The sequence below is a fragment of the Mauremys reevesii genome, linkage group 7, assembly GCF_016161935.1.
Source record: "Mauremys reevesii isolate NIE-2019 linkage group 7, ASM1616193v1, whole genome shotgun sequence".
Lineage (NCBI taxonomy): Eukaryota > Metazoa > Chordata > Testudines > Geoemydidae > Mauremys > Mauremys reevesii.
The window spans coordinates 67137612-67159282 of record NC_052629.1 but is presented as its reverse complement, the minus strand read 5'-3'; the positions used below and the strand labels follow the sequence as shown (position 1 = coordinate 67159282).

The 21671-nt window shown below is 47.7% G+C and overlaps 1 protein-coding gene across 1 annotated transcript in view; it reads right to left on the bottom strand.

Moving 5' to 3' along the window:
• FRMPD2 (FERM and PDZ domain containing 2) overlaps window positions 1-21671 on the bottom strand; it is a 107985-nt gene that overhangs the window by 77755 nt on the left and 8559 nt on the right. The window contains exons 7-15 of the mRNA XM_039547739.1: window positions 17491-17575; window positions 14830-14980; window positions 12379-12450; window positions 11495-11669; window positions 10604-10754; window positions 10369-10507; window positions 8586-8738; window positions 4802-4987; window positions 3379-3535 (exon numbers count right to left, since the gene is read on the bottom strand). Of these exons, the coding sequence (XP_039403673.1) occupies window positions 3379-3535; window positions 4802-4987; window positions 8586-8738; window positions 10369-10507; window positions 10604-10754; window positions 11495-11669; window positions 12379-12450; window positions 14830-14980; window positions 17491-17575 (1269 nt within the window). The remainder of the gene's footprint in view (window positions 1-3378; window positions 3536-4801; window positions 4988-8585; window positions 8739-10368; window positions 10508-10603; window positions 10755-11494; window positions 11670-12378; window positions 12451-14829; window positions 14981-17490; window positions 17576-21671) is intronic.

Here is a 21671-nt window from a genome sequence, read left to right as displayed (position 1 = left end):
GAGGGATCAGGTCCTCAGCCCTGCACACTCTGTACTAGTGAAGAAGGGATTATTTTGGTGGCAGTGAATGACATCTAGCTTTGCACCTCTAAGTGAAACCACCAATTCCTTATTGATAGCCAGATTTGGGGACTGCAAGAAAGGATCTGCAGCACTGGAGAAGGGTCAGAGAAGAGTAATAAGAATGACTGAAAGATTAGAAAACATCCTTATTATAGTGCTAGACTGAAGAAACTCTAGCTTAATAAAGAGATGGTTAAGGGGTGAATTGATCACAGTCTAAGTATCTACATGGGGAACAACCATTGGATAATGAGCTCTTCAATTTAGCAGAGAAAGATCTGAAACACTCCAATGGCTGGAAGCTGAAGTTAGGCAAATTCAGACTGGAAATCAGGTGTCAATTTTTAACAGTGAGGTTAATTAACCATTGGAACAACTTACCAAGGATTGTAGTGGATTCTCCATCATTGGCAATTATTAAATCAAGACTGGATGTTTTTTCCTAAAAGCTCTGTGCTAGGAATTATTGTGGGGCAGTTCTCTGGCCTGTGTTAGGCAGGAGGTCACACTAGATGGTCCCAGTGGTCCCTTCTGCCCTGGGAATTCTATTAATCTATTTACATCCCCACCTCCAGGCCCAAGGAAAGTCTGGGTATAAGTTAAAGCTGACGGAGTCAATATTAATTTATTCAAGTTCCCTCTCAATGGGCTGGAATACCCCTTAAAGTGGACTTGGGGGCAGTTGATAGTTAAGGACGCACCTAGAAGTACAACAGAAACCCTGCTGCCATGACGATGTGGGTTGCAAGTTGGAGGGCTGGAAATCAATATGGCTGCACATTCCCCACTCCCTCCCCTGTTTGACCCTGATCTCCAGTGCCTCTCCCTACTAGACATTTTTGTAGCCCTCTGGAATGTTTCTTTTTAGTTTCATTACACCTAGGCTGCCCGTTTCTTCGGTGGGTTTGATCAGAGGCATTTGTTAAGAGGCATTGAAAGGGTGATCTGTCCATCTTCTCAGCAAAGCCTGAGAGTTGCCATAGTGATGGCTGAGTCGGGGAGCTGCATTAAGATCTGCAGAAAATGTGGCGGATGCATCTGAGCCAGGCAGCAGTAAAAGGAGAGCTCTCCGAGCCACTCGCGTGGAAGGGATTCTGCCTTGCTGGGGAAAGACCTGCACTGGGCTGCAAAGAGGGTCTAATTCTGAACAAGGGTCACTGCTGCCTGCCTTCAAAGAACCAATCCATCCAGGAGGACCCACAAGGAAAAGATAACTCTGCACTCAGGATCCACTGCCCCATCAGGCTAATCGCCTGCACAAGACTGAACAGTCTGTGATTTGAAATGCTTGTAATCAGGGCTTGCATTATAATTTTCCTGCCTCCTAATTAATTTTTCTCCCTCATCTCTTGAATGTAATCATTTTCATTACAGAATATTGCTGCTCAACAAGCCTGATGGTGCAATCTCAGGTCTCATTTGTATACTGCAGATCACAGCTTCCTGGCATTAAATCAGAAATAAAAGGGGGTTTCATGGACATAAGTAGGGCCCTACCAAATTCAGGGTCCATTTTGGTCAATTTCACAGTCATAGGATTTTAAAAATCATAAATTTCATGATTTCAGCTATTTAGATCTGAAATTTGACAGTGTTGTAATTGTAGGGGTCCTGAAGCAAAAAGGAGTTGTGTGTGGGGGTGGGGAGTCACAAGGATATTGTCAAGGGGGTTGTGGCACTGCTACCCTTACTTCTGTGTTGCTACTGGCAAAGTGCTGCCAATAGCCGCTGCTCTCCAGCCACCCAGCTGTGAAGGCTGGGCAGAAGTAAGGATGGCAATATCACAACACCCTGACCCCCTGCAACTCTCTTTTGGGTCAGGACCCCCAATTTGAGAAACACTGGTCTCCTCCCTCTCTCCCCCCATGAAATCTGCATCGTATAGGGTAAAAGCACACAAAAGACCAAATTTCACAGGGGAGACCAGAGTTCACAGTCCGTGATGCATTTTTCGTGGCCGTGAATTTTGTAGGGACCTAGACATAAGCTGCCTTTCTGCTACTTTCTAACTGGACTGCAGGGGCCCCCACAAGAGTTTTTCGGGGCCCCTGGAGCAGGGTCCTTCACTCACTCCGGGGACCCCGGAGCTTCTTCTGCTCTGGGTCTTTGGCGGCAATTTGGTGGTGGGGTGTCCTTCCGCTCTGGGAACTGCCGCCGAAGTCCCCCAAAGACCCACGGCGGGGGAGGGGGGATTCTTCCACCCTGGGACCCGCCACCGAAGTGCCAGGTCTTCAGCGGCAATTCGGCGGGGGGCCCAGGACCCCTGAATCCTCTGGGCGGCCCAGCTTTCTAACACCTCTGCAGAGTGATTTCCTGTTAATTAAGTTGTGCAACAAGAACTTTGTCTCCTATGAAAGAATTTTGAAAATAAACTGATTAAGATATTAACCATTCTGTGCCCATGATATAACCTCATTGCCCAGCATGCAACACTTCCACTTGAGAGGGGGGCAGTCTGACCTAATGGCTAGTACACTCGTAGGAGAGTCAGGGTTCCTAGCTCTGCCACTGACTCACAGGGCCAAATCTGCACCTTGCAGAAATTGGCATAACTCCATTGAAGTCAGTGGGCCAGATCCTCAGCTGTGAATCAGTGTAGCTCCACTGAAATCAATAGAGGTATGTGAAACCTTGGCCAAGTTATTTCCCTCTCGTCTCTGTCTCAGTTTCCCCATATATTACATTTACCCACCTCTTCAGAATACTGGGAGAGCTGTGGATGCAGAGTGCTATATAACAATCATAACATCATAGAAATGTCAGGCAGGAAGGGACCTGAGAAGTCATCAGGTCCAGCCCCCTGAGCTGAGACAGGACCAAGTAAACCTCACTTTTGGTCCTCACTCGGGCAAAAACTCCTAATGGACTAAATTCCGCCCTTGCACAAGTAGGCACAATAGCTATTGACTGCAATGGAACATGTCTCTGCTTGCCCCAGGGCTAGATCTGATCTGTTGTCCTTAAAATTCCCAGCAGGGTTCCTGCAGCTAAGTATAATAAAGCTTATTTCATACTAACCTAGTTTTATGGCACACGTCACCAGAGCACCTCCCAGAGGTTAATTCAGCTCACAGCCCCCAACCCCTGTGAGGTCAGGAAATGTTACAGAGGGACAATTGAGTCAAAGTGAGATGAACTGATTGCACAAGGCCCATGGGAAGTTTGTGGTGGAGCCAAATGGCAAACCCAGATCTTCTGATTCCCAGCTCAGTGTCTACCCAGCCAGCATCTCTCCTCTCCTTGAGTTTCCTCCATTCCTTACCAAATCTGCCCTTGCCTATTCCCCATGTGACAGACAGTATCTATGACACTCACCAGACGAAGCTTGCTGAAGCTGCCTGGAATGCATCTGGGCATTAAATTTGTGCTGGGCAGAGCAGAGGTCCAGTATATATTTACAAGTCTTTGCCGTGTCAGTGACGAACGTGTGTTTTTTGCCACTGAAGTTGCTTTCGATCATGAACTTTCTTCTCTAAAGGAAATAAAAATGCACCTTTCACTTTATATTCCACCCAGGACATTACCCAGGGGAATGCAAAGCTTCCCAATTGAATCATATTAGTTTGTCCAGGCATATATCTGGCCTGGCTCTGTAAGTGCAATGAACTCCTTCCACAACTCTGATATGAGTGAGTGGGGTGTCACTCATTTGCATTTGGGTCCTATCCTGACATCCATTGAAATCAGTGGGACTTCTGACATGGACTTCAGTGGCAGCAGGATCAGTAGGCATGAGAAAACTTGGACCTAAGAATGATGACATTTTAACCAGTCGGACTGCAGACTGCAAATGCATTAAAGGGGCAAGCAGGCTAGTGGTGGGAAGGGAGTGGATGGCTGCGTGGTAATTGGCTGATACCCTTCTAATGTCAGAATGCCATGGTGGGGTTGGGGGTGGTATTGCAGTCCCACAACACTGTTCATAGCACATCAGCATATAGAGAGGCAGGGGGGACATCGAGAGGGATCTGAGGGAGGAAGGGACAATTGCCACAGTGGCCCAATACAGTAGCAGAGGGGTCAAAAAAAGGGAAAGGCAGAGAGGAGATGGGAGAGAGAAATGGATATGGGTTAGAGCAGCAGGCTACCAGCTGCCTGATAGAATCCCTCTGCTATGACCCACGCTGAGGGCTATGCTAGAGCCATGTGAATAGCTGATTGTTCAGTTTGGTGGCCAAACCAAAGAAGTAAAAAAAGGAAAAATTCATTTGGGGGTCAAATGAAATATTTTGTTTCATTTCTGGGGGTGGGGGGCATTAACACATTTTCACATGGTTTTATAGGAGGTTTTTCTCCAAGATCTGGCCTTGGAATCTATGAAAACTGGGGGAAATTCCAAAACAAAAAATTCTGACGTTTTCCTCCCAAAAAAACTTTCCTCCCTCCCCCAACTGAAATCGGCTCAAATCTGTGAACTGTTTTGATTGACCTCAATATGCATTTTTGTCCAAAAAAGGTTTTGCACGAAAAATGTTCCCCAGGTCTAGGTTATGCAGGAGTGAACATCAGCCCCTAGAAGTGGGTCAGAACTCAAGATCCAACCATCACTGAGCATTGGGATGCTCAGAACCCCACAGCTGGATCCCAATGTTTTTTGAACTGGGTCAAAAATGGGCATGTCTCGTGCATAATGATTCTGAGCATGGCTCTGAAGTAGATGTTTGCATTTACCAAAGGAACAGACTGAGGAGGAGTAACCCACAGCGGAGGGGTAAGGGTTCAGTGGGATCACACTCACGTGAGCTGAAATCCTCTCCATTTCCCTCCATTGAAATCTTAAACTGGCAATTCTGGTGCGGTTTTTCATCTCGTACACAATGATGCCCTTGGCACAGATTCCCAGGACAGTGTCCCCTCCGGCTGCCTTCTTCTCTTGGGACACCCGATGGAACAGCACCCCATACTCCGGGAGTTGCTGAGTCACCTTTGCAGAGAGGGAGAGGGGTGCACTTACTTGGTGTTATATGCAATGAATGCTAAATATCACACAGGGCCCAGTGCTGCAATCCCAGGACTTGAGCAGAAAGGAGCAAACCCAAAGGGAACCAAGGCAGACGACATGGAGGGGAGATGGGGAGCAGTGGCTCCCCTGCATGCTCCCACTCTCTTTAAGACTTGGAAACCCATTCAAAATTCTCATCCCAGCTCTCTCACTGACTTAGCATTTGATCTAGGGGATGTCAGGTCATCTCTCCCTGCCTCAATTTCCTAACTCTAAAATGGCCATAACTCTTCCCCTCCTGCCTCACAGGAGAGGCTGTGAGGACTCATTACTTGTCTGTACAGTGCTCTGACAATTACAATGGATGCATGTACTCAGTGTCACTGCTACTTAGACACAGTGCAGATTCCTGAGTAGAAGTCTGCTCGGGGGTTAATGCCATTCCACGAACATTCAGTTTTGTTCCTTCCCACCTTCTTCTCTGGGCCTTTGTTCCCGTGATCAGACCAAAACAATACAAAATGCATTAAACACACTGATAGTGCTAAAACTGCTAAGCAATTGATATCAGGAGTCAAGGCTGCCCCGGCACTATGTGGCTGTGGAATTTGCTTTATGCGTCGTAAAGAACCTCTGGAAATCTTAGCGTCAAGGAAAAAACAGCTCTCTGCCTTCAGTAATCTCACTCGAAGCTACTGCCCCAAGCCCCATGGTTCTTCTTTCTTTTTTTTAAATCTGCATTACAAGCTACTGACTCACCTGGAAGCTTCAGCTCCGGGGCTCGCTAAATTGTAACTAAAGTGCAGGCCAAGCCTAACAGCAGCTTTGGAGAGGGGAATTTGGTTCCCACCAGGACTCCACTGAATTCCAGAGCAGTTGTTCAGCCCCATGCCCTTCCTGCACAAGGAGCGGGGGCAGTGCTTCAAAGAGCCAGCACTGCAGCCAGAGGGGGACCAGCACTGTCTCTGCCCCGGAGCTGAGTATGTAGGCTGGAGTAGAGTAGGAGAAGAATCCAATTGTCCCCTTATTCTACAACCCCTTACCCCAACATCTCTACACCTCCTCACCCTGCCACAACATGTTCAGCAATTATCCTGGGACTCAAATCTTACAATCCCTTGCAAAGGGCTGGTGGAATATGGCAAGCCACAGGGTGATTTTTCATCCATTTTGTGAGTTGTAGGCCAAAGCAAGCCTGAGAACTTGTGGTCTAGTCCATTCTCCTGCAGGCCAATCCAGCCTCTTAGCCCAAGCTTCTCAAAAGATTTTGGGAGACCAACATGAGTCACTTTAAAGGGGCCTGGTTTTCAGAACGTGCTCAGCATCTGTCCTTTGAGAATCAGGACCGTTTACGGTGAGTCAAGATGGGCACAGAAAATCTGAGGCCTTCAAAACCAAAAGCTAAATCTTGGCCTTAATCTTTAAATCCTGTTTCATATTGGGAGGAAGAATTTGCATGTTCTTGCTTTATGCACTAACTTTCTCACCATGTGTATGGCATGTTGGTGACACTTTATACAGCCATCATCATTGAAACACAGACTAACAAAGCTATTTTTTAGACTAACAAAGCTATTTTTCTATGCATGATGGGATGGTCATTAATCACCACCAAGGAAACTAATACCAGGAGAATCAACAAACAACATGAAACACCAGGAATACTTTCTGCAGCTAATGACGAAGAGGTCTGATAATTCATGTATCTTGGCAGCACTGTAAGGTGGAACAGACGAAGACATAAAGCCAAAACAGTGAAAGCCAGACATGCCTTTGTAACTCTAAAGCTGACCTGGAGAAACAGAAATCTTGCCCTCCAAACAAAACTTTGAAGATTTAACACCATTTTAAAAATTGGTCTTACGATATTGTGCAGAAACTTGGAGACTTATCAAGACCTTGCTATCTATACTACAAGTTCTCATAAACAGCTGCCTCAGATAAATCCTCAGTATCAGATGGCCAGAAAGAATTCACAAATAAAGAACTCCAGAGGATGACAAAACAGAAACTGATAATACAGGAAATTATGGAATGAAAATTGAGATGGCTTGAACATATATGGAGGAAAGACTGAATAACATAACGAGACGTGTTGGAATGGAACTCTCAGGGCAAGAGGGGATGAGATAGACCAAGGATAACATGGAAAGGCACAGTAGAAGCAGAACTGAAAGCTATCAAAATGACATGAGAAGACATTGAGACTGCAGTAGGAGACCTGCAAAGATGGAAGGCAGCAGTGAAGGCCCTATGTTCCACATGAAATTGAATGGCAGAAGAGAGAGAGAAAAATCAGCCCATCTAATCAATTCCAGTGACAGTGTTAGGCCTTGGCTACACTGGCGCTTTACAGCGCTGCAACTTTCTTGCTCAGGGGTGTGAAAAAACACACCCCTGAGCGCAGCAGGTTACAGCACTGTAAAGTGCCATGTAAACACTGCCCCAGCACTGGGAGCGCGAATCCGAGCGCTGTAAGCTAATCCCCATAGGGAGGTGGAGTACCTGCAGCGCTGGGAGAGCTATCTCCCAGCGCTGGCGCCTCGACCACACTCGCACTTCAAAGCGCTGCTGTGGGAGCACTTCCGTGGCAGCACCGTATGGCTGCAAGTGTAGCCATACCCTTAGGCAATAAACTAACACAATTAAGCAGCAACTCAGCTGAACTGATTATATAAATAAAGGCATATGTCACTGCTGCAAAACGGCTAATGTTCAGAGAAACTCTGATCCTAGATATTTCAAATGTAAGGGGAGGGAAAAGAAAAGGTAAAAATCACACACACAGGTAACCCACACCTAGACCAACAGTGTTGTTGTAACCATGTTTGTCCCAGGATATCAGAGAGACAAGGTGGGTCAGGTAATAACTTTTATTGGACCAACTTTTGTTGATGAGAGAGACAAGCTTTCGAGCTACACAGGGGATCTTCTCCAGGTCTGGGAACGGTACTCAGAGTGTCACAGCTAAATACCAAGTCAAAGAGAGAGTTCATCCACTGCAGTAATGGGGAGAGGGTTGCAGGAATGGACCCCAGAGCAACTAAAATTTTCCCAAAGAGAAGATCCTGCTATAAGGAGAGTGTGTGATTGGAAAATCAGCTGGCAAATGCAGCCACCCTGGAGAGTAGCATTCCCTCACACTACCACTGTGAAAGCTTTCTGGTCACAATGGGAAAGCTCAGAGATGAAATATTGTATCGGAGATGGAAGAAACCAGCATGTGATGGATACTGATACCCGCCGCTCGCTCCTCTCTGCCCCCTCTCCCCCCTGTCACTCACACTTAAGGCAGGAGAAAAGTGAGAGTGCATAGCAATAGAGTAACCACAATCAGCCTCTAGGTGTCTTGTCTGTTTATTCATAACTCTGAATGTCCTGGTTTTTCCATGGTTGCTTTGCTAACTCCAATGTCTTCTATCCCTTACCTGCCGATACGTACTCTCAGCTTGCACACATGTTCTGCCACCTTTCTGATGTCATATCAGACCGGTGACAGGGAAACAACAGCCCAAGGAGAAAGAGACAGGGCCCTTCTACTGCAAAATAAATAAATAAAGGTGGACGCATTGGACGATACCCTTAAAAATTCCAGCTCGGCTTCATCTTCAAAGAGGGAGTGGTTCATGCGGTGCAGCTTGGCGAGTTCTCGCTGTATGCACGTCAGGGTCATTTTCTCTATCCGGCTCGCGGGAACGTAGTCTTCAACGCGAAAATAGTTCTTCCCATGCATCTTCGGGAGAGAAATGGAGAAACGAGAGGGGGAAATGTTAGTTCCCAAGGTGCTGTAGATAGGGCTGAAAATACAGTTCACACAAAAGCGGAAGAGCTGTCAAAGGGAGGGTGCAACATCACACATGGCATGGGGCCCCATTCTGGCTTTTGCTGCTGGAGGCATGACAGGAGGGATGGGATGCAGAGTCATAGCGGGCAGATGCAAGGAGACTGCCTCAGGGGAGTGTGAGGAGTACGGCTTCTCACATCCACTGCACAAGTGTGCAGCTTCTCTCCCTCTGCATGCCGGCCTCTGGGTACTAACTGGTTCATGAGGGGAGAGGCTCTGGCTTCCATTGCTCTTGGAGCACCATTAGTTCTGTGTCAGCTGGCCCCCAACATGCTTTCAGGAAACTAGCCCCATTCTGTTTGGCTCCTGTGCAAGTGTTCTTAGGAGAGGGAGGAAGAGAGGTCCCCAGCCCTTCTTCCCCCTTTCCTTCCCCCAAGACAACTGCACAAGACAATGAAGAATATAGCCTACACTGTAGTCTGGAAACTCTATCTATATTGTCCAGTGTACATGGCAACATGTAGTGCCTCTGCTCTCTGTGTACTGCACCTTTAAATTCTAAAACTGCCTGTGGCCAGAGACAGCAGCCATTCTGTTCTCAGAGTTACTGCAGCTGTTACAGAAGAGGACAACACTCCCAGTGAGCTCCCTATCATGGGTACTTTACTTCTGTTCTTTCTTGACTTTTATATTAGATTAAGGAAAACAACAACAGAGACTGAGAGCCAGATCCTCGGCTGGTATGAATCAATGCACTTCCACTTCAGGTGATGGAGTCACACCAGCTGGAGATCTGGCCTGGACTCAAACAGCTGCCCTTTGTATATGGAAAAAACATCATTTATTACACCCAGGGATTGGACAACTGGTTCAGAAATATCTGCACTGACATCCCTGTACCTTTGCCTCTTCCTACAACCCAGCCCAAATGGCAACTCTTAGAATGAGCTGAAATGTTCAATTTCAATCTCTTCCTTATTTTTTCATTTCTGCAAGCCCCTCTGCACTTCTGAGTTGCATCCATGGCTGGAATTACTCTGGAGATCTTCTGGGATTTCTGGCCTTACCACGCAAGCAGGAAGTACCAGGAATCTCTCAAGAAGGACCAGTCTCCAGGGGCGGCTTCAGGCACCAGCATGCCACGCGTGTGCTTGGGGCGGCAAGCCACTGGGGCACTCTGCCGGTCGCCGTGAGGGCGGCAGGCAGGCTGTCTTCAGCTGCTTGCCTGCGGAGGGTCCACTGGTGCCGCGGCTTTGGCGGATCTCCCGCAGGCATGCCGCCGAAGGCAGCCTGCCTGCCGTGCTTGGGGCGGCAAAATGCCTAGAGCCGCCCCTGACAGTCTCCAAGATTTCCAGCCAAGCTTGGCATATTCAGGAGTGCTGCATACTCAGGCAAACTTTAGGGACAACTAATCTGAACTTGAAATGTGAATCCTTTCAGGTTCACTCACTCTACTGAGAAATGCCAGCAGAACTGAAGTCAAGGTGCCATTTAACTTGCATCTTAACTGTAAAATACGAGGAAAGCCACACAGACTGACAGCGGACACCTCTGAGAAGAGGTGTATTATTTACCGTACCTCGGGAGCATAATTTCCAAGTTCTGCCTGCAAGGCTAAAGCACCTAACTGCAGGGAGGTCTCGTCATTGCAGTACAGCCGCTCCTCCAGAATATCTTTACGAAGCTGCAGGTAAAACTGATGCCTTGTCAGACCATGTCTGGAAAACAAGAGAGACTGGGAATGTCATAAGTTTCGAACCCCAATATTAAATGCCACCTTTCTCTTTGGCTGCCGACAGAACCCTGGCTCTTACTGGATGACGTTAAAGTGGTTGACGAAGAATTTTATCCTCAGAAAGAGCGTGAAGTTAATGATGAAGGTTTTCTTCTTGGGTTGGTCATTCCAGCCCTCTGGGGCCACTTTGTAGAGTTTGGTCTCATCGTCCAAAAAGAAAAACTCTTTACCTGAAATGAGACATTGGGGTTTCATGATGTGCGAAGCAGAAGGAGACCATTCAATAGAGCTGAATTCTGCTGCTTTTCATCCACACCTTGCACCCCTCCCTTCCTTCAGCAGATTGCCAGGAAGGGCTCAGAGAGTCAGAGACCACAGCTGCCCTCCATGATGGTTATTCATGGCTTATTCCACCCTGGAAATACCCAGGATAACTCCCTGTACAGCTATCCAGATGTTTGATGGGGCCGGCCCTTTGTTGACACTCAAGAGGTGGGGAGGGCATAAAGAGATCCTGACACTTCACACAATCCTCATGCTGTGAGTGTAAGGACTGCTCCCTACCAGTGCTCTGTGAGTGCTAGCCACTCCAAAGGACCAGGGGTGGGCTCTTTAAGGGGAGTAGCTGAGATTACACTCCCCCTCTGGACAAGGACGCTTTTGGAGGCATGTGGCCCACCTGAAGCACAGAGCTTCCTGGAACTCCTGATGGGGCAACATGGCTCTGCCCTACCTCAGGATAAGTCTGGGTCTAAGGCCTTATCTACACTGAGATCACGTAGCTGCACTGGTGCACACTCCTGCAGTGGACACGGTTTACACCAGAGGGGCTTAATCCTGTTTGAAACTGAACTTCTAAAATGCCTTCCACCTGAGGATCTCAAAGGGTTCCACTCACATTAATTAGTACAGGCTAGCATGACTCCTATAGTCACGAGCCACTGTGCAGCCACTAGACATGGCCATGTACCTTTCAGGTAAGCTAAGCCGAAGTAGAAATGTTCCACCAGGTTTGCGTAGGCCACGACTGTATTGAAGACATCTCTCGTCTTCGACTTGATGTCACATTTCACCTCAAGGCACTGCCCACTGAGCAGAATCACACTGAGGTCCCTTTGAGACAAATAGGATTTCCCTTTTTTAGTCTGAAAACACAAACCGGAGAGTTGAGAATGAGTGCCGTGTTCATGCAGAAACACCTGCCGGATACCTGGTCTCTGGGTCTCCTGGTCCCATGGCCCAGCTGAAGGGAATCAGTTGCAAGGACTGCTGCTGCCTAGTCATGTCACAAGCATTTCAAACTTTTCGAAAATGTATGGAGTCCCCAGGCAAACAAACAACCATTTCCAGACAGCGTCTGGGGTTCTTTCAAGTTGGACCTTAGCTCCTGGGTTTCCAATACTTGTTTATTTCATAACATTGATATTCCTGTCAGGATTTTTACATCCCTGCTATGTGCTCTCAGCCTTAACTCCAGCTTAATAAAGTTTTTTGTCTGGGAAATACACTACAGGTGTTCACTGCTTTAGCATAGGCAGCATAGTGTACATGATGTGCTGTGTAATCTCAGAGGACATCTATCCTCCTCCCCAAAGTTTTGCATCAAAATGACCTTCCCTAACCAAGGCTTGATGGATGAGGCTCCATCAGTTTCACTCTGACTGCAGCAATAGAGATCACAACATAGCAATGTGGGGTGCTCACTTGTCTTTAGGGTCTCAGTATGCTATCTCTGCAGGACTCCCATCATGGAGAATACCGGCCTGGGAATTAAAGGCAGGTCTTACAGGGTAGCATGGAGATTTAATCTAAGAGTCACCAGATCAGGCCAAAATTCCAAACATTCATATTTACCACAATGGATCCAGGCAATTGTAAGGTCACTGGTGGTTCACTGGACAGAATGATAAATTCTGGCCCTGAAAACTGGGAAGAAGCAATTTAGAAAGTTAATAAAATGAGTCATTCATATTCTGAAGATCCCAGCTCTCTCTCTACACACACCCAGCAAAGCAGGGACGTGAACCTGGCCCTTCTACATTGCAGGTGAGTCCCTGGCCTCCAAGCTATTGGCTACAGCAGGGAGCAGCTTGCTCCCTCATTTTGCACAAGAAGGCCCCAGTTTCATCCCGCTGCAGAAATGGAAAATTTTTGAACTCTCAGAATTATTTGTAGGCTGGGAAAGCCCTGCCGAGCCCTACCCTTTACACTCCTCCAGCAGCCAAAAGGGGTGGGACCAGCTGAGGCAGCCCTAGGTCCCCCACTCAGATCCAGAGAAGCACAATAGCATTTTTGTCTTTCCTTCACTATTGTTTTATACTTATATTGTCAGCTGAATGGGGCAGAGAATCTTTTTGTGCTACGTATGGACAGCACCTAGCACAGCTGGGGCCAGTCCATGACTGGGGGCTCTGAGGTGCTACTGTAATATAAACAGTAAATAAATAATAGCTTGCACTGCCCATCCATTTCACACTCCCTCTTTCTTTTCTCCTGCAAAGTGTTTCGTTGTGCGATTATTGGATTCCAATTACGAATCTGACACCCCCCCCTCAAAAGGTAAGACTATTAAAATCTAAATTCCACTGTAGAACAATTATTTTTTTCTCTCTAACAAGCTCCAAGTGCTGATGCATGTGGCTATTGATCTTCAAAGCCCTGTCACTGCTCAGGCCCGAGACGGGAGGGAATTTGAATTCTCTGGGAGCAGCCCCACTGATTTGAAAGACAGAAGAAAGAGGATGACAGCAGCAGCCCAAGGGGCCACGCAGGCAGCAACAAGCTTGGGTTGCTTAGAGGAGGTCTGAAGAGTGGACCTGGCATGAAAGAAATAAAGTAACCTGAAAAGAGAAGCGTATTTCCCAGCTCCACAGAAATCTGCTTGCCAGCATCTTTTGCTGCAGCATTATGGAAACAAAACCACCCAAATTAAAATAGCAAAAAGCTCCTCTCTCTGTGTGCACATGCAGCTGGGCGATTGACAGTTCTGGGGGCTGACCCCCTCTGCTTTCCATAGCACAAGGATACCACCCTCAACCACAGCTGAGGATGAAAGGAGAACTAAATCCCAATGGTTCATTTATTCCTTGGCTTCTATGCTCAGACTGCTAAGCACCATCCCCATTTTACAGACAGGAAATTCATAGTCACAGGTTATACAACACCTTAATGGTGGCACTACCAATAGCTCCAAGATCACTCAACTATCCCATCAGTGTGTTAACTTCTAGGCTATGCCTTCTGCCTGGGTGTATATTGTAAAAGAAGAGCAACATGGGATTGTTCTAAAGCTCTTTGATCCCTATTGACTGCAATGGGCTTTGGATCCAGCCCTTCTCTGGTGTGTTGAAGGCACAGCTAAGGTGACTGATAGAAACACCTCTTCGTATGCATTACTGGTCCCAAAAAGCATGACTAGAACCTCACACGGGAAATTTGGCCTTTTAGGGTTCAGTCCTACAGCTCCTAGTCCTTATGCAGACAAAGCTCCCATTGACATCTTGGGAGTCTGACTGCTTGACTGAGCTCTTTATTACACCCAGATCCTATGGTGCCCAAGGCCGGTGCAACCATTTAGGCAAACTAGGCAGCCGCCTAGGGCGCCTAGTTGTTGGGGGTGCCTAAAAGCCCGCTCAGGCGAGGAGGTGGAGTGGAGGTGAACTGGGGCGGGGGGCAGGGGCACAGGGAGGACCACCCGCAGTAATGGGGGGGAGGCGCACAGGGGAACCGCTTCCCGCCCGAGATCACCTCCACTCTGCCTCCTCCGCTGAGCACACAGCCCCCGCTCTAAGTCTCCTCCAGTCTGCGCCGCAAGCCTGGGAGGGGAGGAGAATTAGAGCGGCACCGGTGTGCTCAGCGGAGGAGAGCTGGGGTGGGCTCCCCAGGCGGGGTTAGCTGCCATGGAGGGGGGGCTCCCCGGGCAGGGTTAGCTGCGGGGGGGAGGGGTAGCTGCTGCGGGGAGGGCTCCCCGGGTGGCAGGGGTGGCGGGCTGGGTTAGCTGCCGCAGCGGGTGGGGTTAGCTGCCGCAGGGGGGCTCCCTTCTGGTGGGAGGGGTGGGTGGGCGTAGTTAGCTGCCACCAGGGGGGCAGCGGGTGGGGTTAGCTGGAGGGGGCGCAAGGTGGAAGTTCCACCTAGGGTGCGAAACTTCCTTGCACCGGCCCTGATGGTGCCCCTTCTGGGCTCAGTCGTTATGGGAAGCCATTCTGATGAGCTGAGTCAGCTATCCAATAGACCCTACACCGTTGGGGGCAGGTATCTGTGCGGGCTTTACATTTTGCAATCAGTGCACTCATTTTCACTAGTCACCTTTTCTTTCCTTTGGAACATGCACCTCAGAGATGCAGCAGCTGCTAACGAGTCCTTGGCAGACACCGAGAAGGTAGAGCCTAAATTCAGAAGGTTGGGCTTGTCGTTCTTCTGAGTTCCAGCAGGGATTTCATCCACAGCACTTGCTGATCTTCAAAGAATTGAGCAATATTTCAGATTGTGTATCCAGAGCAATGGACAGAGAGTTTAAAAGTCTTTGAGTGGCACTGTCTTACGCAATAAAGGACAATCTCCATGATCTACAAGGCATGACCCCTACAGAAAAGTGTTATATGGATAAAACTGTGAAGGTTCTACAGAAATTAATCTAAAAGCCTATAAGATTTAAACAGAGAATGTGTTCCTTTCTATACTGCCTGGGCCAGATCCTCAGTTTCTGGAAATCAGCATAGCCCCCTGAAATCAGTGACGCTATTGCCAATTTACATCAGCAGAGGATTTGGCTGCAGGTTGTTTGAATTATCCTCAAGAAATCTGCAGCAAGGATGACATTTTCTATTAAATTCTATAGGGTGGTTAAAAAACAACAGGGGAAAGGGTACCATTCTTCATTACTTTCTATAGGCTATTTTCAGGATGGGAGACATTGAATCTAATCAAATAACTGAGGTTTCAGACAATCAAGGGGATTGTCAGTGTAATTAACAGATGTTGAGCACTGTGGAAAATCGAGGTTCAGATAATGTCAACAATACTGGAGATTTAACCCTTAAAACACTGATGTCATCCACACTGCCAGACAAATGTACACTTATCAGAAATATGTAATGCATATGCACTGTTATATATAGGGAATGGCCAATGGCAAGCTGTGGGTATGAAGGTTTTGCTGGCATTAGTTTGGATTAGTTGTGTTATTAACAAATAGCAAAGTGGTGAGTGAGCTTTGGCAGCCATTCCAAACTTCTATACCCACCACGCTATCATATATTCTGGATATATCACATGTATTAGAGCAAATCTATTTGAGAGATGTTTCCAAAGATTTTTAAATGTTTCCCTGAGAATATTTGCTGTATCTTTTTTACCATCAGTCCAGCCTCAGAGGGAGAGAAAAATTAAAGCCAATGACCTAAAATAGCTTTTCTAGACATAAAAATGTCAGGAGTTTGAAGCCCAATGCCAAGCATAGTGGGTCCAGTGGGAAGATGAGAGTCTCTCCTTGCCCATGGGAGAAGGCTGCCATTTCTCATCCTGCAGGGGGTGAGATATCAGACTTCAAAGCTGTGACATTTTTATGTACAGGCTCCAATCCTGCATACACTCGTGGGCATGCTTCATTTGAATACCCTGAGTAGTCCCACTGAAGTCAATGTGGCAAAGTTAAAACACACGCCTATGGGCCTTCAGGATTAGAGTCATAGATCGTAAACCCATCATGGACCCAAGACTCTATATTGCCCGCCCTGGACCTTAGACCATAGTAATTTGGGAAGTGATTCCACCTTTGGGCAGAGTTGACAATAACAGTGTCAGCATGTTGACTTGGAACACCCTGGCAGGGACGGTTGATTGGGCAGAGGGCCGGTGAGGTACTCAAAAAGCACACGATAAATACACTGATCAATTTAACATGTGACTATCACCTCTAAATGTACCAAATCCCCACAAAAATCACTGCTGTCCTGGGGCACGCACTGCAATGATTTCTTACTGTACATATGGGGGAACATGGAGTAGCTCACAGCTCTGGTAATTGTGGTTAACTGTTGGCTGTTTAATAGGAAGTTCAATCAGTTTACTCAGGACGTGGTTAATGGAGAAATCTAAATGCAGCACTTCCCATGGTTCTGAATTAAGTCAATCATGCTTGATGGCAGGAACTCCTGTTTAACTAGGACAAGAATTCTGCTTAACTGGGGTAACTATCATGGATTAAGGGGTATGTAAATAGAGGATTCTGGTCTTTGTGATGCTCAGAGGCTAACAATTCTTAGGCCTTGTCTGCACTTGGAATTAGCCCCAACTGCAGTTGCAGCATGCTAGCCCCCTGCTTTAGACATCCCAAGATAGGCAGAGGTGCAGCATACTCTGTTTTCAAAAAGGAATTAGCTCCAGTGATGCAAATCACAGCATCCCTGGTCTACACTTGGGATTTGCACTGGCGCAGTCACAACTGGTTGCTGGCCACCCCTGGCTGAATCGAGGCCAATCCCCCAAGTAGAGACAAGCCCCATAGCTTTCTGCTGGTGGCATCTGTTGGTTACCTTTAACTCTTTAGTGAGCCAGGGCAGTTGAAATAGTGAGTTGGTCTGAGAACCTATAGGAAAAGCTAACATTACTCTGAAAACCATGTACTGCAAACTCGGCCTATCAGGGCCCATCTCTTATAAATCAGACCTCTCGTACAGTAACATCAGCACAAGTTGGGGGCCCAAACCTGAAGTCTTTGCTCCATTTTCCCTTCGCCCTTATTCAGGAAAACACTCCCTGAAGGGAATGAGAGGTTTTCTCTGAGGAAGGACCGAGCAGGAGTGCAGTGAAGTCTTCAGGATTTGGCTCTAGATGAACAGTGTCTGCTACCACATGGCTAACTGATCCAGTTGCTCCCTGTAGTTTCACACTGGCTCACTAGATCCCCTGTGCCTCCCACAGTCATAAAAAGGTCCGTCTTTTAAGGATAAAAACTTTACTGATTACCTGTTAATGAAGAGCTTGTAGCTACTGTGTGTCCTCGACCCACTCCGGTTTGGGTCCCACGCCTGCTGTGCCTGTGGAGCTCTCCCTAACATTAAATCAAGGGAATATCACAATCACTGTCACTGAAGCAGTGTCAAAGGTGGCAAAAGCTTGCTTTACATAGGGAGGCAGAGGGATGGGAGGGGGAGCAGGGGTGGGTGCTCTGCCTAGGGAGCAAGAAGGGGAGCTACTGAGACTCAGTGGGGTGGGACAGTCGGCTCCAGGCTGGGGAAGGGGTCCTGGCGGTTCATGTCTCGCTTTTGCCAGCCACCAGGTGTAGCTGCTCCCAGCTCCAGCCCAGTCACCCCGGGTCCCACCTGCTCCCCGGCCCAATCACAGGCACAATGGTGGCTGCTCCAGCCCCTCCACATCCAGCTCTCACTTCTACCACCCTCCTACCTATTCATTCCCAGAATGCAGCAGAACAACACTTGTGGGTGGAAACATAGATCTGCCCCCTCCCCAATATTTCCATTGTGAGGGCACTATCCCCAACTGCCTCCCAGTTCCACCTCCCCTGAGGCGCGCACAGCATTAGATCCTGGGACAATATGGCAGGGAGAAGATTTGAATTGGCTGTCCTGTATCCTTGTTTGCGGGACATAATAAATGACTGCATGACAGAGCTGGTTGAACACTGCATTAACAGCATCAGTGAATAATCCTTCGTATTGGGACTGGCTGTTTGGTTCAGCCATGTCTGAAGCCCTTGTTATTCACTGTTCGTGGACGTTCAGACAAATGAGTTTGGGGGAATGGCTGTCTGTGTGTGAATCCCTATATTTGCGTGAATATGAGGGTCCTGTGTGAAAACAGGAGCATTTATTATTCCACTGAAGTCCTTATTCTTCTGTTTAAATGTTTTCCAGTCATCCGATCAAGGAAGAGAAACAATATTATGTGACACAGGTTGCCAATCACACCCCAGCAATACAAAACAGCTGAAGTGAACTGTTTGCAGGCTATTTGGCCAATAGTTTGCAGAAACTATTTGGTGAATATTTCTGAATAACTAATACAAGCACAGAAACCAGGGTTTGTTGGAGAGTGATTTGCAAATGGAAATGAGCTAGAGGTGAGCAGGGTCTAATTCCCTCCAATTATGGGGGAGCTAAAATCAGGTGCAGCACCAGAAATGAGTGTTATTATCGAGCCCTCTTTCTAAATAGCAACACAAAAATACAAAGTTGGATTCCAATAAAAGAGCCACCATCTGAAGCATTAAAAAAAAAACAGTAACTCGGAAATCTACAGTTAACTTATGTTAAATACATAAAGCTGAATAGCCACAAACTTTGTGGACGTTTGGCTCTGAATCCAGACACAAACTCTGTGGGTACCGCTACACTGCAATAAAAAACCCTCTGCAACAAGACTCAGAGCCTGGGTCAGCTGGCATTGTGGGGCTTGGGCTGCAGGGCTACAAATATCAGTGTAGACCTTCAGACTCAGGCTGGAGCTCAGGCCACCTTGCAGGGTATCAGAGCCTGGGCTCCAGCTTAGGTCTGAATGTCTACACTACTATTTTATAGCCCTGGAGTCTGAGCCCCTGGAGTCGGAGATAGCTGACCTGGGCCAGTCACAGCCGTGCTGCTGGTCTTTTATTGCAATGTGATTCCTGGTCCCTTGATACACAATTCTAACTATTAAAATCTTTCTAATGAAAATCTGAGCCACTCTCTCACAAGACAGGTCAGACCATTTTCAACATGTTTGGGCATTTGGAGCAAAAATATTAAGAAAATTAATCACTTGAACATAAGCCTGGTGAACAACAGCAACAATGGCAATATGCAAAAACAAACGAATACGTAACTATAAAAAATGAGACTAAAGAAATCAAAGTGTATTTTCTCAAACAGCAGATGGCAGTATTGCAAAGTCAGGCTCTTTGGGTGACTCAGAGGCGAAGATGCTGGCAGTGAGAAATGAGAGACTGTGAGACATGTCTGATATCAAGGCCAGATCCTCCTCTGATATCAGTTAACATAGGCCCATTGAAGTCAACATAGCTGTGTCGATGTACACTGGCTGAGGTTCTCAGGAGGGCACATGTTTACACTCCTGTCTGATAAGACAGCCTTGCAAGTCTCTACTAGGGTGACCAGATGTACCAATTTTATAGGGACAGTTCCCAATTTTGGGGTCTTTTCCTTATATAGGCTCCTATTACTCCCCACCCCCTGTCCCTATTTTTCACATTTGCTGTCTGGTCACTCTAGTCTCTACTCGCCCACTCGCCCAGGACAAGTTACCTGTATGTATTCTTTGACAAGCACTTCAAATACTCTTAGCTTTTCATCATCCTGGTGGGATGACCTGACTAGTTCACAGGCCTTGATGCCATGCTTTTAGCACAAATCAAGCCCATTCCTTGTTCTGCAACAGCCTTCCAGTAGGAACAGTGGGGAGAAACAATTTATCAAGAGTCATCAGAAAATGAGTTAAATTTATGAATGGGATTATATGATGGGGTTGCTTGTGATTGTATTTGATGACCCAGGAAGTCCCATTCAGTCCTATATTCCTGATTTAAGATTAGCATGTGGCTCTGGAAGAAGTTGCTTCCCATGAACAATGAATTTTTAAATGCAAATGAGCTTCCAGAGTACAGGCTGGAATACTAGCAAAGATCACTGAGGATATGGATCTCCCTTGATTGTGGTGGTCTTTTCCTGGACTGTAATAGCCCCATGGGGAGGAGAATGTCTTTTTTGGATATATTATCCTGGGAAAGGATGGCTACGGTGAGCAAACTCTCTGAGTCTACTTGTGTTACTTTATATACTGTGCTTTTAGGGCCCGCTCCTGCAAAGTGCTGAGCACCCTCAACTGCCACGGACTCAGCAGGAACTGAGTGTATGCACCATCCCACAGGACTCAGCCCTTGGTTCTGAGCATTACGGCCAGGATTTTCAAAAAGGGGCTAGCCTCTAAAACTATAATCAGGCACCTTGATAAGTAAGTAGTGGCTCCCACACTGCAGCATCCATGGTCTGTTGTAAGTTTATACTCACTACAGTTTTGGAGCTTTAAGTATCCACCTCTCTTATAGGAAGGAAGGATCTTTTTTTTCCCCTTAGTGATGAGGCGAGGGGTGGATTCTGTGCTGTGCATCTTAAAGGTGCATCCCAGAACTCTCAGCCCAAGGAGTGGGAGGGGGACTAAGGGGGCATTAAGACCCCTTTACACCCTCCCAGACCTGGGCTGCTCTGGGAGCTGTAACAACTCCTGGCCCAAGTTAGACAGTCTGAGGTCTGTCTAATTGTGGGCAGACCTCTCCGGCTACCCTATGGGCCTCAGTGCTACCCCGATACCTTCTCCCACTCCCAGCCCCACCCAAGGCAATTTGTTGTCCAAGGCAAAACTTCAGTGGGCGCCCTGCTCCTACCTGCCTGCCTCAGCTCAGCCACTGCAGTCTCTCTGCCCACTGCTGATTAACAAATCCTATTGCAACGCTGCCAGAGAAAGGAGAGCTGTGCCACCAGACCCCCTCCTCCAAAAGCCCACTGCAATCCAGAGAAGTTTGTCACCAGTCAGGCCGGAAAGGGCCTCTCCGAGACACTAGCCCCCTGTACTCTGGAGTGTCCAGCCCAGCCCAGCCCACCAGCGCAAATGTCCTTAAATTAGAGCTGAGTTGCTGTGTGTGTTATCAGCAAGGATGCATGCTGCAGGCTGCTCCCAGTTTGCACATTGCTCCGTGCAGGCGGCTCCACTCTAAGCTGTGCCCCGGGGTAGGATTGAGCAATTCCAGGGAGATCAGAATTTGGGGGCTCTCCCAAATGACCATGGTGCTGAAGATTCTAAGCCAGCTGTGACCCCTTTACGGCCAGCTTCCAGGAGCAGTTCGCCAGCAGGGGTCATACACAGCAGCCCTCTGACTCCAGTGGGGTCAGGATTGAGCATAGAGCCGCACTCAGCATCTTGACCTCCCCTCTCCCCTGACAGCCAGGGTCCTGGAGACCCCGTGTAGCTGCCCCAGCCACCCGCCCCAGTCAGTTCCGCTCAAGGCAGGAGCAGATTGTTACACACACATGCAGGCTCTTCAGCCTTAACATTCAGCTTGTTCCACAGTAGGCCCTCTGTCAGCCTGTGCTCTGTGGTTGGCCGGCCTGGTTTTCAGCATGCTTGCTTCAGGGGGT